Raw genomic sequence first — 18,478 nt, forward strand, 5'->3', positions numbered from 1 at the left:
AGCGGGAAGGCAGGATTACTGGAAAGGAAACTAGGAGACCCCGGGCTGGACAGTGGAGGGCTGGGAGGACCGTCGGGGGCCCCGCGGACGCGGGCGCCGGCAGGTGGCGCCGGGCGCGCGGTGGGAGGAGGCGGGGTCTGCGGGCCCGGGAGGCTCCGGGCGCGGGAGGCTGGGCGCCGCGTGGGCTGGCAGCTCCGGGTGGCCGCCGCCGCAGCAGCTGACCGTCAAGCCACGCGGAGGAACGGGTGAGTCCCTTGAATCGTTCCCGCTCGCCGCTTGCTGTCCAAGTCTGTGCGTCCCTACACGGCCGGACGCCGGCTCCCGGTCCCCGGAGGGCCGTAGCAGGTCGCAAGTCGCACGTCGCACGCCCGCTCGGGACCGGGCGGCTGCGCTCCGGGGCGAGTGGGGCTCGATCCTCCCCCGCGCGCGACCCCCAGGCGCTGCCTCCCAGCCTAGCTCAGCGCGGCCGCATACCCTAGGGTTATGGCCCGGCCAGCGACTGGGAACTGGGGACGCACAGGAAATCTTTTCACTGAGGGGATATGATGGCTTGTTGGATTTGTCCTCAGGGTGGGTTCCAATGACAAGCTTAACTTTGCAAAGTCCTCAAGAGTTTGCATCGCATTGACGAATGATTGGTGTGCTCTGTACTTAAAGCCGTGCTACTTCTTTGGGTTTCCTAGTAACAGGAAATTTTCATTTCCAGTCCTTGAAACAAACATTGGTCCTACTCTTTCAGAATCTGGATGAGGTTCAAGTTCCCTCCCACGTAGACAGTTAAGGCTTTAAACACTAGGTAACTCGTCAAATCTTCGGGAAGGGGGTTGTAGACATAGAACTTATGTACACTGCCAAATTCCTTTGTTCTTTTTGTAAAACACATTTCCCCTCACATCCTTGCATCTAACAATGGGCTATTCATTTAAGCATATTTAGCATGCATGTTAAGCACACCGGGGAAGCAATACTTTGGGGGGAAAAAAAAAACTCCCAAATTCCACTACACTTAGTTAAATGTGGTAAAGCAAGTATGTGCTTTAAAGTATAAAACGTTGGAAATACAATGCAACCGCAGTGTGTTCCAGTCATTGGGTTTCTTCATATTCTAAACCCTAAACATGAGTCAGTCGGGCTGTGTCAATATTTAGCAGGAACACCAGGCCAGCCATCCTAGTACTGCAAAAGGCTCAGTCATATCAGAAATATGTTTCCCTTTTTAATGGGAATAAAATGTAAGAGAATTTTGGGTCAAATTAAGCTCTGCGTTTTGTGTTTTTTTTTATTTTTCATGAAAAGATTTTACTGTAGGACTTAATTATATATTTGGTTAATGTCGCATGGAAACCGACATATTTTATTTGACTGACAGTTTATTTTGCTGGCTTGTGGGCACAGAGTTGACTGTGGGCCACACGGTCAACAAGCTCCCTCACTGTCATGGCTTTTCCTTGGCTTTGCTCTTCAGCAGGTCTCCTTGCAGTGCAGACACATGGCTGAGTATCTCTTGGGCCACTCTGGCTTTCCACCAAGATTCTCTTCAGAGTGGCAGTCAGTTAGCAAACACTGCCAACTTAACAGATACCCCAGGACTGGGTCTAGAAGAAAGACCGCAGCCTTTTTCTCTGCTCCTTTTCCCAGGTCACCATCTACCTATGAAACTTTGTATTCTTTCAAGGTCCATCACACGACCATGCAGTTACTTGTTGAAATGTCTTCCTTCTCTTTTAGACTTCAAAGTTTTTAACAGAAGCTTGTCCTCACTCAACTTTGTATTCCCACTGCCTGATGTGGTTGTCCACAACATAGTTGAATTAATATTGAATGTATATTTCTATGTTAACATCTTTGCCATCCAGAAAAAGTCAAAATATCCTCTAAACATAGTAAATTATTTCTTGTATGTGATTTAGTAGGTGATAATTCTATTCCTAGACACCCCTTCCAAACTACTCTATTTATAATGTCGGTTAAATCACCAAATAACTTTGGCATAATGCTTCTTGAGGAAATAGACTGTTATTTCCTCCAGAGCAGGCACAAAGTCGCATTTCTCTTTTCCTCTTTAGTGTCTATCATAGAAAATAGGTTCATAAATAACTTGAGGATTAGCATATGCTTTACTCAGAAATCTTCTAAGTGCCAATGGTGAACACCCAAACCAAACTAAATTAAGCATAAAAAGGAATATGTTGACTTTGTAACTGAGAAATTCATGATCTGGTCTCAGGGCCTCTATGCAAAATATGCCACCAGGGCTCTTCTTCATCTTCCTCCACATCTTGCTCTATTTCTGGCATTGGCTTTTCTTATGTTCTAATGAAAATATTTTCCTCCTTACAACATGGGGGGAAAAGCATTGTAGACTTTTACCATCCCAACTTAGCAAAATGCTGAAGATAACTCCTCTCTGTCTTCAGCTTTCATATATAAAGATGGGAGAAGGACTCTATTTGGTTCATCTAGGGTTGTGTGCCATCCATAAGCCAGGGAGTGTGACGTGGGGAATGGGAAACTGCAGTTGGCCAAGCCTGAGTCACAGGCCCACTTCTATGACCAGAGAATGGGTATTTTGCCTGTACTGTGATTGGCACCTCCTAAAATCATACTGGATGCAGGAGAGGCATTTCTCCAAGTGGAGGAAATGTTTTACATCAGAAAAAGAAAGAAATGAGAAAAGTATGTTGACACACCAAACCAGCAAATATCCTCATCATGAATGTTATAAAATTTCAAAATAGATAGTGTCTTGAGAAATGTTCCGAGAGCTCTTGAACAAAGAAAATGTTGGCATTCTGTAAAAGTGAACTCCTTTTTATTCTTTGTGAAGGTCTCACCTTTAAAACTCGGAGAATGTTTTAAGTATGGTCATGTGTCGCTTAATGACAGGGATATAGTCTAAGAAATTCATTGTTAGGCAGTTTGTTGTTGACCACACATCACAGAATGTACTTAGCACAAGCCAACATGTTATAGCTTGCTACGCAGGCTCTATAATGTAGCCTATCACGTCTAGGCTATAAACCAGTATAGCATATCACTATACTGAATATTGTAGAAGCAATTGTAACCTAATGGTAAGGACTTGTATACCTAAACATAGAAAAGGTCCAATGAAAATACAATATAAAAGATTTAAAAATGGTACACCCGTACAAGGCATTGCCATGAATGGAGTTTCTCTAGGCAAATCAATTGAATAAGTAGTGAGGAAATGGCCTGGGACATTAATGTACACTACTATAGACTCTAGAAACTCTGTATACTTGGGCTGCTATAAATTTATTTTTAAATTTTTTTCTTTCTTCAATTAACCCTACCTTACTGTAACATTTTTGCTTTATAAACATTTTGATTTTTTAACTTTTTGATTCTTTTGTAATGACACAGCCTAAAACAAAAACATTGTAGAGCTATACAAAAAATATTTTCTTTCTTTATAGCCTTATTCTACATTCTTTTTAGAACGTATTTATATTTTATTCTATTTCTAATTTTTAATTTTTTTTGAACTTTTTTGTTAAAAACTAAGACATGAACACTGTAGCCTAGGTCCATACATGGTCAGGATCATAAACAGCACTGCCTTCCACCTCCATATTTTGTCCCACTGGAAAGTCTTCAGGGGAAGTAACACATGGAGCTTCACCTCCTATAGTAACAATGTCTTCTGGAATAACTCCTGAAGGACCTGCTGCTGTTTTATAGTTAGCTTTTTCCTTATAAGTAGAAAGGTTACACTCTTAAAATAATGATAAAAATTATAGTATAGTAAATACTAGGCAATGAGAATTTTTAGCTCCATTATAATCTTATGGGACCACTGTTGCATATTCATTCATTGCCTGAAACATCATTATACAACACATGACCGTATTTTAAATTGTTCTTGGCTCGGCGCCTATAGCTCAACCGGCTAAGGCGCCAGCCAAGTACACCTAAGGTGGCGGGTTCGAATCCCCAGCCCGGACCCGCCAAACAACAATGACGGCTGCAACCAAAAAATAGCCAGGCGTTGTGGCGGGCGCCTGTGGTCCCAGCTACTTGGGAGGCGGAGGCAGGAGACTCGCTTGAGCCCAGGAGTTGGAGGTTGCTGTGAGCCGTAATGCCATGGCACTCTACCCAGGGGGACAGCTTGAGGCTCTGTCTCAAAAAAAAAAAAAATAAAATAAAATAAATTGTTCTTTAAAACAACTTTCTACTGAATGAAGTACTACAGGTGATCTAAAATTCAGAAACACTTGGAAGGCCTTCTGTTAATCAGGTTGTGGTATATCTAATCTGTTTTTCTCATTGAATTTCATAAAGTACAAATTAGAGATACAGTCCTTTGAAATTAAATTTAGAACTAATAATAATATGATGACATCATATGTTTCCCTTCCCTAAACAATATTACACCAAGCCTGGATAAGGATCTGAGATGGTTGTTAAGGGAAAGATTCCCTCATTCAGTAAGAAATTTTGGCAAAATTATTTTCCACAGGGTTGATCAATAGAATGGCCGTGTCAATAATTGAGCGCAATTCAACATTCCCCCTGGAAATATGTTAGCAATTGACATCTTACTGACAAAGAACAGCTCATAACTCCAAGGAGAAAACAGCACTCTGAAAATATGAGCTTTTGACCCATTATGCCACTATTAGGGTTCACTTTACCAACAGTATCCTGTTCATTGCTTGAAAGTCAGAATACATTTCCCCATAAAATCAATTAGTTACTGTTTCAGGCCCAAAAGTCTACTAAAAGATAACTTTCAGAAGCAGAGTCTTTTATCAGCTACCTCAAACCTCGATTGACGACATTATTACATTCAAATAATACATTCATGATTCATTTTATGCTTTCCTTTAGAACCTGGAGTTAAATCTTCCTAAAATAAAAGGCAACATCTAATCCTTTGTATTCCATGTAGACACCTCTGTCATTCATTGCACAAACAGGTGGATAAAGAAGAGTGGTTACTATGACAAAAGAGCATTGATTTAGGACTCTAGAGCAGGTGTCCTCAAACTATGGCCCACGGGCCACATGCGGCCCGCCTAGGATATTTATCCGCCATCCGCCCCCCGCCCCCCCGGGTGTTTTTGCCGCTGCTGCCTGTCCTGCTTAGCAGCCGACTTATCCAGGGGCCTGCAGTCCAGCCCTCCAATGGTCTGAGGAACAGTGAACTGGCCCCCGTTTATAAAGTTTGAGGACCCTGTTCTAGAGACTATGATGTGAGTTTAAATGTGCAAAGCAATCATTATTTGAATTTTTTCATTGTACTTTATCTGCCGCTCTAGTCTTTAAGCAAGTAAAATTTTTATGTTGTCACATCAGACATTTACATTATAAGCAAAATAGACTTTAAGAAGGCAATTATTTTTATTTTTATAGGTGGCTGAAGCCGTACTATTTTATAGAATTAATGGAGAACAGAAAAGATATCACAAACCAAGAAGAACTTTGGAAAATGAAGCCTAAGAGAAATCTAGAGGATGATTATTTGGTAAAGTAATAAGGATAATAATAATTAAAATATATAGACATAATTTGAAATCATTCTATATCTCCTAGTGTTGTAAAAGTGATTTTCACCCTAGTCTGCTGATGTGCACTCAGATTCCTGTCACTGATACTGTGATGGGTGGAGGGCAGTGTGGTATGTAGGAAAGAAATAGTACCTTGGCTGATTATCAGGGACTTAGCTGAATAACCTGAATAAGTCACTGAAAATCCTAGAGCTTAGTTTATCTACAAAGTGAGAGAATTGGAGCAGATAATTTCCAAGGCCTTTCCAGTTCTTTCTAACAGTATAGAGTTCTACGTTTAGGGGGTGAAAAAAAGTCATTAATGGCTATATAACAGTAGTTTTGTACAGCAGGCATTTTTCTCATACACACTTTGGCAGCTTACTTACCAAGTTGTCATCAAATGAACTGATGATTCATTGTTTAACCAAATATATTTACTTCTGGATAAGAATCACTTGTCCCACTTTTGGTCAACCACAACATTAATATTTTATAGTATGTTATTTGATGGAAAAAGTATAGTATGTTATTTGATGGCAAAAAATTAACTTTTCTAAAGTATTCCAACTAATATTTTTAACATAAAATATTTATCCTAATTATTTGAACAAGAAAAAGTAAATTACTTTTGATTAAATTACTAGCATATATGCTATAAAAATAGCAAATGTGCAAAAAATGAAATCATTTCATTTCTCAAGTTAATTACCTTACTCACGTGACATATATATTTCTTTTGCCGTAAAGACAAATGAGTATCAGAAATTTATAGAGAACCCTAGTGTAGCTAAGGGCACCTTTGGTCATTGCTACATATTCCACGCTATCTTCATCTAACCAGTATTCAAAAACAAGGTTCTGAATGTCCTTATTCACTGAGATGTACAATGATTGACAATGAGTAATTAAGAGAACTTCCATTGTTCTGTTGACTTTTAAGGTGTTTATTTTCTTTCCTCTGCAGAGTAACGACACAGGAGAGACCAGCATGCTGAAAAGACCTGCGCTGTTGCATTTACACCAACAACAACATTTTGATGAGTTTGATTGCCCTTCAGAACTTCAGCACCAACAGGAATTCTTTCCAAAATGGCGCTTGCCAATTAAAATAGCTGCCATTGTATCATTCCTGATATTTCTTTACACTTTTCTAAGGGAAATAATTCACCCTTTTGTAACTTCCCATCAACAATATTTTTACAAAATTCCAATCCTGGTTATCAACAAGGTCTTGCCAGTGGTTTCCATCACCCTCTTGGCATTGGTTTATCTTCCAGGTGTGATAGCTGCACTTGTACAACTTTATAATGGGACCAAGTATAAGAAATTTCCACACTGGTTGGATAGGTGGATGCTAACCAGAAAGCAATTTGGGCTTCTCAGCTTCTTTTTTGCTGTACTGCATGCAATCTATAGTCTATCCTATCCAATGAGGCGATCCTACAGATACAGGTTGCTAAACTGGGCATACCAACAGGTAGGATAACAATGTTGACACTATTGCTAAGCTATTAAACATGTCTAAGTCACCTAATAAATTAATCCTTTCTGTTGTAATATCAATGCTCCAAACTCCTGCTGAAACCCTATGTTGAAAAAGTAATCTGTCTGGAGGTAAATATCTATATATGGTTCTAAGATCAGTAGAAATTCTCATAGGAAAAAGCACATTATGTGATTTAGTAAGTGAAAATAATAATAGTTATTTTCCACATATTATGTTCCAGAAACTATACTCCTTGAGGAATATACTACCTTAGCTTTAACTTATAGTTATTGAAAATGAGCCACAGAGAGGTTAAGGATTTTGTCCAAGGTCAATAGCTAGCAAGGGTGTAATTAAAAAAAATATGTCTTTCTTATCTTAAGGGAAATTTGGAAAAGCAAATATCTAGGTTCCCATTTTAATTAAGAAAAATAGAACATCCAAAATACATCTCTCTCAAAGCGGGAATCAACATTAATTAAATTGAAACAATATACAATCCTTTGTTGTTCAGGCTCTATATTAATTATCATCTCTGCTGATAGCAGAAGCCAAGGATACAAAATGTTTATGACCCAAGTTACTGAATGGTATATTATGAATCTACCTGCTAAGTATTCTGGATAGACAGAGAAGTGAAGCTAAAATGTTATTCTTTTTGATCAAATACATATGTGAGGAATATAAGAAAATTCTTATTTCACCACCGTAACCACAGCACCTGCAGCAATGGCTCACAAATAATAAATGTTAAATTTATTAACACATAAATACTATATAAACTAGGTCCATGCATACAAATATAATCCTACTGACCTAAGATAATAAGATTTAAATTGAGTTTACTATTTATGACATATTTTTGTTATTCATATTATTTCTTTCCTTTGTGACCCATACATTGTGTTATGAAACTGTCAATAATTAAAGTTTTGTTCATTTTCCAAAACAAAAGTAATCTGAATTTGTAAAAGTTTTATTAAAACTTCACTAGGGCTTGGTTGTACAGTTTTACATTGAGGAACGGTTTTTTAAGCTAAATTGGAGGACAACTTCAATAATATGAAAAAAATAGTTTATGGATAGAGTCACCTTTCAATTTTCTACCACCCTCCCCAGATTACCTTTTATTGCTGATTATTCTTTTGCTTATTTGCCACACATGCATGCACATTATAGTTCTATTCAAGTAAAATGTCAAATAATTATTAATATTGATTGTATATACATTTCACTCAAGGGGGGAAAGAAATAGCTCCTATGTCATTTCTAGAGGAATGCAAAAAAACACATAAAAGAAAAAGTCACAAATTGGTGGAGCACCTCCCCCCTTGTTATCAAGGCCTCCCTGGTAGACAGAGGGAGGAGTAAAGAAAGAAATTCACGTTTGGGAAACAACTCTGGTTTTCATGCTTCTTTTCTCCTTTTACCTTCTGGTAGGTCCAGCAAAACAAAGAAGATGCTTGGATTGAGCATGATGTTTGGAGAATGGAGATTTATGTGTCTTTGGGAATTTTGGGACTTGCTCTCCTGGCTCTGTTGGCTGTAACATCTATTCCATCTGTGAGCGACTCTTTAACATGGAGAGAATTTCAGTACATTCAGGTAAATTATACCTAAAATAACTCAGAGAGGTAAATCTTCCTGTGCTTATCATATCAAGTATGTTGACTTTACCCCATAAAAAATACAAATGTTTTCCAGTTGCAAAGATCCACTTATTCTACGTAATAATGAGCTCCCCTATTTATTTTCCCATTGCTTCTAACTAGGACCAGTGTTTCTGGAAATAAATAACATTACTTAAAAAGAAATGTTCTTCTAACATTTGATACTTGTTAGATACTTTGCTGCCCACTTAGTAATTACAAATGTGCTGTTTTAGGGATCCAACATCCAGTTTATTAGTTCTTCAAAAATAAGAATATTATGGGCAGTGCCTATGGCTCAGTGAGTAGGGCATGGCCCCATATACCAAGGGTAGCAGGTTCAAGCCCAGCCCTGGCCAAACTGCAACAAAAAAATAGCTGGGCATTGTGGCGGGCGTCTGTAGTCCCAGCTACTCAGGAGGCTGAGGCAGGAGAATCACCTAAGCCCAGGAGTTAGAGGTTGCTGTGAGCTGTGTGATACCACAGCACTCTACCCAGGATGATAAAGAAGAATATATATATTTTTTTTTTAATTAAATGATAGCTGTGTATATTAATGTACTCATGGGGTACAGTGTGATGTTTTCATATATAATTCGAAATATTTTCATCAAACTGGTTAATATAGCCTTTATGTCATTCTCTTAGTTATTGTGTTAAGACATTTATATTACTTTTAGAAAGATTAACTTGTACCCTTGTAAGATAAACCATAGAGGTGATCCCTCCAATCACCCTTCCTCCACCCCGCTCCAGATATATGAAAAAATGCTCACCATCCTTAATCATCGGAGAAATGCAAATCAAAACTACTTTGAGATATCACCTAACTCCAGTAAGAAAAAAAAAGAAGAATATTACTTTACCTATCACCTGACTTTAGTATGCCTTTTAAGTTACACGACTTAAAAATGGAGTTTTATCTACCAAAGATATTCTACTATCTACTTTTAAAGGCTGCTTTTTCCAAGTTACATTTTTGTAGCTTATTTATTGAAGTTCTAAATATTCTTGGAATTCAGAAACTATTTCAGACTTACTGAAGTTTATCTCCTAGTAGTAGATTACACTTAAAAAGAATGATGTGCCAGAATTCAGAAAGGGATATCTGATAATATTCATAGAACTAAATTTAATTTAGTCATAATCCCTGCCAACATTTTTTTTTAAATTACACAGCTTTAGCTTTTATGGGTGAACATCTTTAGAAATTTCCACAGACCTAGACATTCCCCACATATACTCCAACAGACATTTTATCAGAGCATCTGATTAGACTGGAATGTGTGTCTCCCACCTGAATTATTCCACTGCAGCTTAGACACGGTACCTCATTTCCAAGCAGGGTATGTGTGTATGTCTTAATTTTGTAGATTCAGCCTGATAGCCATTGTAGTTCTCAGTCCTTGTTAAATATCTTTACACATATGCTGAGCACTACTTTTCCAGATTTAGTTAGAAATTTAACCACTACATCTTCAAAATTGAGTCCATCCCACTATATGCAAAACACCTAGCTCATACTAAGTATGCAGTACACATGTAATAAAGTCAATCCTCAACCAATGACAGGTATTTTTTAATTACTAACCTAGCAACTTTTTATTCAGGATCTGAGAACTGGTTACAATAGTATTTACCTCGGAGATTCCTATCTGAAAATATAAACTCGGCTATTTGATTGTATTCACTGAGACTTAAGAATGCAGCTGAATAATTGTGAGTTAAATTTGTTCTGGCAGGCTAAGGACCATTTCCAGTAAAGTGAATACAGTCAAAAGTCATCTAAAAGAGCTATTGTCAGAATGCCATAAGATTGCATAGGTGAAAAACTATTTTTAAGCAACTTCATATAGTGCCAAACCATTTCAATGCAAACTAAAATTTTTTCTCATGTCTCTAGATCTATTTTATTCAAACATTGAAATAATTGTTAATATTTCCATTTTATCAGAATGTTTGATTTTTTTTTAAACATAGGCCAAGCTCATTCACCTCCGTATTCATTTACCAAAATCAGAGGAAATCACATGAGTTGCCTTTGCGAGTGATAAAGATCACTGAAGTCAAATTGATTTTTGCAGTAGTCTTTGTTCAACCCACCAATATGTGATTGAACACTGAAATGTGCGTGTCATTGTTGATCCTGCACAGGTCTTGTGAGAAGACTCAGTCCCTCGTTCTAAATAGATGGAATTAAAACAAATGTACCAGAGACAAAGCACCATAAAATAAATGTCACGAGAGACAGGAAAGATACGAATAGACCTTGTCAAGAAGTATGATAGAAAAGTAGTCACAGATGAATGAAAGGATTTCCAAGCAACAGAACAGAGTCAGATGAGGTAGGACGGAATAAACGCTATTGAAGCAATCTTCACTAAGGTAATTTTCTTTTTCTTTTGCAGAGCAAACTAGGAATTGTTTCCCTTTTACTGGGCACAGTACATGCATTGATTTTTGCCTGGAACAAATGGGTAGATATAAAGCAATTTGTATGGTATACACCTCCAACTTTTATGATAGCCGTTTTCCTTCCAATCGTTGTCCTGATATGTAAAGGCATACTATTCCTGCCGTGCTTGAGGAAGAAGATCCTGAAGATTAGACATGGTTGGGAAGATGTCACCAAAATTAAGAGAATTGAGATGTCTTCCCAGTTGTAGAATTAATGTTTACACACGTTTTTTTCAATATTGATATATTTTATCATAAATACTTCAAATGTGTATTTGTTAATAAAAAGACCACTTGAGGATCTTAACATATCTCTCTGTGAGTAATGCTTTGAAATACTACATGTCTGTATTTTTGCATATCTGACTCAAAGCAAAATCAAATTTCTTAAATACTTTAGCATATTCTCTTATGTTGGTGAAACAAAGCACAACAAAACAAGCACATCTGATTTGTCAGACTATATAGGACTATAAGTAATAAAAGTTCTTGAAATACTAACATTATGAACCTTAAAAATAATTTATTATCTAAATCCCACAAGTATATTCAGTGTTTATGCTTGTTGTTAAAGAACTTCCATTTTTCTGTAACCAGTTTTTATTCCTGGAACACTTATTTCAAAAAACATTCAGACTGTACCTACACAAGTAAAGCAACAGAGTAATATCAGATATACATATAAGCATAAAACTCAGGCGATCCAGAAGAAAAAGTAAATTAATAATTTCCACCTAAGTCATGGACAACTCAATTGGACTTACTTTAACACATTAGCAAAAGCATAGCATAAGCCAGTTCCTAAAAGAACAAACTGTACACTGGGACTAACTCAACTAACTGTATACTTAGTGGTTTTTCATAATTAGCAGAAGTAATCACAAGCTCTGTCTTTTATACAGGTGAGCCATTTATTATGATTAAAGACAACAGAGCAAATGCTAATGGTGCATCATAGGAAAAACAATGAGGACATTCATTGAGTGGAGTCCAATTTTTCTATTTTTTGTTCTGTTATAAAGGATAATTATGGCCAGGCGTGGTGGCTCATGCCTGTAATCCCACCACTCTGGGAGGTCAAAGCAGGTAGATTGCCTGAGTTTAGTGAGATTCTAACCCTAAAAAATAGCCAGGCATTGTGATGGGCACCTGTAGTCCTAGCTACTTGGGAAGCTAAGGCAAGAGGATCACTTGAGCCTAAGAGTTTGAGGTTGCTGTGAGCTAAGACGCCAAGGCACTCTACCGAGGGTGACCAAATGAGACTGTCTTAAAAAAAAAAAAAAAAAGGATAATTATTCATTATCACATGGAGGATAGGGTGCCTCCTTGAGTATAAATTTGAACTTTATGCACTATTGGAATTAAAACACACAGTCGCATGTTTGCCGATAGTGAAGAAAGGCACTAAGGACAGAAACTCTCAACTAGAAACAGAGCAAGCAACAGTGCACTTGAGAAATAACCTACTGAAAGAGCAAAAGGATGTCCTACCATCACCAGCCAGCTCTGAGATGCAGCAGCCAAGTACCAGTACTCTCATCTGTACTCTGATTGCTCACATCTTCAGTACTGAGAAGAAGTTGAGTTCCAACTTACTGATTGCATAATATCATAGAGGCTGCTGCTTGGAAACAGAGTTCCAACCTGAAGTGACAACTCACTGAAGCTTTCAGGAACGACAGCTGTATTCTAGCTTGATGGTTGGAGCCCTGTCTATCAGACATGGTAAAAAGCAACAACCGGACTATTCTGAAACAGAACATACATATCCCTTTGGGAATTCCCAGTGATAGGAGAAAAGTAGTCTACAAGGGCCTGAGAAGCAAGGCGCAAAACATCTAGATTCAATTTGTTCTTACAGATTGGTAAAAACTATTCATTCTTTGTAGCTTTTCTGTATACTATTTTACAATGGCTGGGTAGTAGTATAATAAGCAGAATAATACAATAAAAGTTGACTTAAAAAAGAACAAATGTTATGTTCTAGCATACACTTGGATTTCCTTATACTTACTTACCCAATGTCTATGGACCACATCCTATATACCAGGCCAGTGATAGGCTATAGCAAGACTGAAGTGACCTAGCCCCTACTCACAGTCTCAGAGGGAAGACTAATTTTAGTAAAGCAAGGAAATCTAAGTTTAGTGGTATCAAAGAGAAAAGAAATGAGTTGTTCTGTCTAGAAGGGCAAAATCAGGAAAATGGGAGGTAGATCCAGAAAAAGAGGAACTATTTGAGCTGGGCATTAAGGTATAAGTAGGAGTCCTCCAGATAGAATTGGAGGGTAAGCTGGAATAGGATGTTCTGGAAGATCTAGTTCAGCGTAGCCAGAACAGAGTATGTAAAGGAAATACTAGTTGAGGTACAGATGAGATAGGTTATCAAGGTCATTGTATGACATGAAACTACGTTTGGACTTTGCCCTTTTGGAAGTGGAGAAGATTTGCATTTTAGGAAGACCTGTTTGTAGGAGGTGGATTTGGTGATGAGGGGCAAAGGGTGAAGGCAAGTTGGAAAAACTGTAAAAATATTTAAGGAGATAACTGCAGCATCCCAGGACAAAGACAATGAATTCCCAAATGAAGGTCATTACAGAGGGGATGGACAAAAGACAAGAGCTAATGACATATGATAGGAAGATAGAAGTTCCAGGAATTAATGAACAATAGAATATGAGTGAGAGACAGGCAGGCATTTGGGGTAGAACTTCTAGAATTCTTTTAGCTTGGATGACTTAAAGAGTGATGCCATTAAATGGAATAGATAATTCTACAGAAAGAGCAGATATTTTAACAAAACAAAAACAAAGTGTGTGTTCTGTACATTGTATGCTGCATATTTAAATCTCAGTTGCTAAGCGATGTAGCATGGGTTTTTTTAGTTCCAGGGTACACAAATATAACTATGAAAGTCACACAGCTTGGGCAATGGGAAGGAAAAGGAAGATACTTCCATGCTCCTTTGAAAAGGTGATTTGTTAATAAAACTTCTGACATGGAAGTTAACAGTCATAGATAACAGTCACTCAGGGTCTCCTGGAAAAGAAGGAATAGCACCTGGAAAATCCCTGACCCTGAGCCCAGTGCCTGCCTTTTCCAAGCAAAGCTCTTTCCTCTTCAAAATGAGTTTACCTAGGGTTTATTTTCTTTAAACAACTGCTCAAGAGGGATCTTACAATCTTCTGTTTTAAAGATCAGTTAAAATGATTCTTTACTATTTCAATAATTAGCTACATTTAATGTTTTGTGATAATAAAAAAGAAATTTATGATTCTGATGTGATTTTTCAGACCAAAGAACATGTCTGAGGAAGCCTATAAGAAATTATGGCCTTTGAAGTGTGAAATCTGTAAAATTCAGCATGAAAATTATAATACAAATATAAGATTTTCATTTGTAACACTAACTCCAGAATTTTTTTTGAAGAAAATGAACAAGATGCAGTAGCTCCTTTTTTCTAAAACCTATATCTTCAAAATAAAACTTTTAGAAATCTTCCAGTGTGGATTTAATGTTAAGTTTTACTCGATTAATTTGAAGTTCTATTTCTTCATGCCAATTTTTTCCAGGTGTTTATAAGAGCCCCTTTGATAAAGCAAATTATTTGATATTTTATTTGTTGAAAATTGTCCTGTGCTTTAATAAACTAGTAAATCACTGACTTGTGACCATTACATATGACCTGAGGCTAAAGTCTGGTTCCTTCCTCTTCTCAGCTAATTGTACTGCTTCAACCGATTAGGGGGCCTCGCATTCATTGCTTGCATGTTACGTTCCCAGAATTATTAATGTGTGCCCATTTTAACAATGCCAAGAACAAGCTGCCAGTTCCTGCAGCTATAAAATAATTGAACTGGAAGAGACTGATGAGGTCACCTGAACTCTCTAATCCCTTGCCCAGAGGCATGACTCCACTGAACTGAGGCCTCTCTCAGAAGAATGTTTGTATTTCTGAACAAATTGAAGAAACAAAAGAAAAGAAAGGAATGTAGCGCCAAAAATGAAATGGTAAGGAACTTGTTGACCTTCTTGGAACCAAACCCCCTCTTGCACCTCAGCTGCCCCAGGGAGTCTCTGACTAGACAAGGTCTTCTTCTCAGAGTCACAGAATTAGGATGCTAAGCCTGGGGGTCTTGATGAGCATGCCATAGTGATGGACACATGCCTAAGCACAGGACCCCGGGAAAGAACTCCAAACTCTCACCTGGTAACTGGAAGCTGTACTGTCACAAAAGATAAATATTGCTGGATTTACACAGCAGAGTTAAACAATATATAAGCTGGAAAGTGGGTATTATTTATATTAGGTAAAATAATCCATTTAAATGTACAATTCCAAGGGATTTGTGTAAATGTAGACCTGTTAAACAACCATAGTAAAAATAAACAGCATTTTCATCACTGAACAGACTCTCTTGTGCCTTTCTGTAGTCAGCCTCCCCATTTCCTGCCCATTTCCACAGTCCTAGGCAACTACAGTGTTTTGCCTATAGCTTTCTTTGCCCTATCTGGAATTTTATATAAAGGGATTCACATTATACATGATCTTTCGTATCTGGCTCTCTTTGTCCAACATACTGGTATATTTTGTTGTCGTTTTCTTTTTATTTTAGATTGATATGAGTGTACAAATGATTAGGTTACATTGTTTATGTTTGTTAGGTAAAGTCCAAGTTGTAGTTGAGCCCCTCACCCAGCGGGTGTGCCATATACCCTTATATTGTGGCCATTAGGTAAGAGCTTACCAAACTCCCACCCTTCTGCTCCCTTCCTCCTTCTTTTTGCCCCTTCCTCCCCCCACTTAAGTTTAGTTGTGTTTTTCTCTCATGTGGGTGTACAGTTCATCTACTAGTTTCAATTAGCACTGAGTACATTGGATACTTGCTTTTCCATTCTTTGATACTTTACCAAGGAGAATGTTCTTCATCTCCATCCAGGTTAATAAAAAAGATGTAAAGTTTCTGTCTTTTTATGGCTGAATAGTATTCCATGGTATACATATACCACAATTTACTAATCCATTCCTGGGGAGATGGGCACTTGGGTTGGTTGCACATCTTGGCAATTGTGAATTGAGCTGCAATAACCATTTCTAGTGCAAACTGTCCTTATGGTAAAATAATTTTTTTTTTTTTACTTCTGGGTAGATATCTAGTAATGGGATTGAAGACCTTGAAAAAACTAGAACTTTATTTAATATGAAATCTGTTTTGGTTTTGTTTTGTTTTGTTTTGTTTAAGGCAGGGTCTCACTCTGTTGCCCAGGCTGGAGGGCAGTAGCAGGATCACTGCAGCCTTAAACTGCTGGGCTCAAGTGATCCTCCTGCTTCAGCCTTCTGTGTAGCTGGGACTATACATGTACACTACCAGGCCCAGCTTGCTTGCTTGATTGCTTCCTTCCTTCCTTCCTTCCCTCCATTGCTGTTTTATATTTTAATTCTTTTAACATATTCAAACCCAACAGAATTTATAATTATTGTGTTATAAAGTCAATATCCATTTAGACTTAGACTTATTTGGGTTGCATTTTATTCTTTCCTTCATCTCCAAGCTTCATTTACCACAACCATTGCTTTTCCACCTTCTGGCTAAGATCAAGTTTTATCTTCCCACTACTTGAGAAAAAAAAAAAACTCTAGGGTTCCTTTTAATGCATAGTCTATGCCTGCTCAGAAAAAAGAACTTCATAAGTGTTTGGCCTGAAATGTCTTTATTTTATCTTCATTACTGAAGGATACATTTTTAGATGTTCAGAAATCCAGGTTGGCAGTAATTTGCCTTTAGAACTTTGCAGAACCAGGTTTTCCAATGAAGGAAACAAAATCTCATTCCATTTCATCACGAGATCCCTAGAGCTACTTTATATTTTTTTCTTTTTATCTTAGTTTTCAGGGGCTTTTTGTTATAATGAGGTTGTGTGGTTTTCCTTTAGTTGTCTCAGATGTCTTGAATCTGGTTTTTGATATTCATCATCAGATGTGAAAAACTCTTCAGCTATTATCTTTTCAAATACTGCTTATGTTCCATTTCCTGCCTTCTTCCAGGCTCCGATTAGGCATCCTAGATACACTCACTGTATCTCCTATTTTATAGCCCACTCTGTTTATTTTCCATTACTTTTTTCTCTATACTTCATTCATTCAGGGTAATCCTAACTATCTCCTCTAATTCTCTTTTTAACTGTGTCTAATCAATTATAAAATCTATCCACCGAGTTTTTAATTTTAGTTATCAAGTAAATTCAGTTTTAGAATTTTAATTTTGCTAGATTTCATGGCTTCCAACTTTCTGTCAAATTTCCTAATCTTGTCCTTAATCTCCTTCAGTAGGATAAGGATCTTAAGGTAAATCCATTATCTAAAAGTCCCTACTGTCAGAATCCCTCCTACACTTGGTTTTCACTCATGTCATTTTATCTCCGAATATGACCTGGTTATTTTTATTGGGTGCTGGATACTACATATTAAGAAATTATATAAATAATTTGAGGACTGGGATGATGTCATCTTATTGCAGAGAGAATTCATGTGTTCTTCCGACAGGCAGGCAGGGCACCAGCTACGTGGGAATCTCTGAATCCCATGTTAAGGATAGTGTTTATTTAAAAGTGAGCTTAAGTCCCAGCCAGACTTGAACTATTTCTGGTTCATATTTATGTAGTATTCACAGAATTAGTTCTCTAAGATTCCAGCCCAGTGTTTGGTGGAGAGTGATTACCTAGTCCTTACCCTTGGCATACTCTGGATTACATATTTTGTATTAGTATCTTGAGGCTGTTCAAGTCTTTCAACTTCTCTACTACCTCTTCTAGAATGTTCTAATAAAAAAGTAGACCATAGAGCAGGGTTTCCCTCTCTCAGTTTCCTTTTTCTTCCAAAATTCATTATTCTTCACTATTTTCTTAAGCATGCAATATTTTTAGGCACGGAGTTTTTATAACTGTTCTTGCTTTTCTATTTGTCCTCAAGGCTGGTACATAAAACATAGGCAAGAATGACCAGAAGCAGAAATCCCTGGAGCAAATTGGCCATGTTCATTGTCTCCATGTCCTCTTCTTCCAGTTTCTGTCTTCTGTTCGGAACAGCTTTATCCCTTGCTGTTCCACTACACCGCTCTCATCAAGATCCCTAAGTGATCAAAGCTCAGGCTTCACCTTACTTGTTAACCCAGTAACAGATGACAAGTTTTACATTTCTATTTCTTGAACATTTTATTTACTTGACTTCAAAACCACACCTTCTACATGATTCTTCTGTTCCCTTTGCTGGTGGCTCCTCTTCCCTTTCCCACCACCTCAATATTAGCAAGGGTAGTAGTAACTCCTTGACCTCCTTCTCTTCTCTATCCACATCTATTCCTAGGTAATCTC

General features: G+C 37.6%; 1 protein-coding gene across 1 annotated transcript; it reads left to right on the plus strand.

Annotated features, from left to right (window-relative positions):
- Positions 1-201: 201 nt before the first annotated feature.
- STEAP1 (STEAP family member 1) lies at positions 202-11,409 on the plus strand. Its single transcript, XM_003782651.3, has 5 exons — positions 202-245; positions 5,380-5,491; positions 6,481-6,993; positions 8,443-8,607; positions 11,060-11,409. Exons 2-5 carry the CDS (start codon positions 5,411-5,413, stop codon positions 11,315-11,317), a joined length of 1,017 nt encoding a protein of 338 aa, XP_003782699.1. The 5' UTR covers positions 202-245; positions 5,380-5,410; the 3' UTR covers positions 11,318-11,409.
- The last annotated feature ends 7,069 nt before the right edge of the window (positions 11,410-18,478 follow it).

Source organism: Otolemur garnettii, unplaced genomic scaffold (genome assembly GCF_000181295.1).
Source record: "Otolemur garnettii isolate 467f Iridium unplaced genomic scaffold, OtoGar3 scaffold00005, whole genome shotgun sequence".
Lineage (NCBI taxonomy): Eukaryota > Metazoa > Chordata > Mammalia > Primates > Galagidae > Otolemur > Otolemur garnettii.

Coding starts and splice junctions, on each gene's coding strand:
- STEAP1 (XM_003782651.3), top strand. CDS start 5,411: ATGGAGAACAGAAAAGATATCACAAACCAAGAAGAACTTTGGAAAATG. Junction 6,994..8,442: donor TAAACTGGGCATACCAACAG/GTAGGATAACAA, acceptor ACCTTCTGGTAG/GTCCAGCAAAACAAAGAAGA. Junction 8,608..11,059: donor GAGAATTTCAGTACATTCAG/GTAAATTATACC, acceptor TTTCTTTTGCAG/AGCAAACTAGGAATTGTTTC.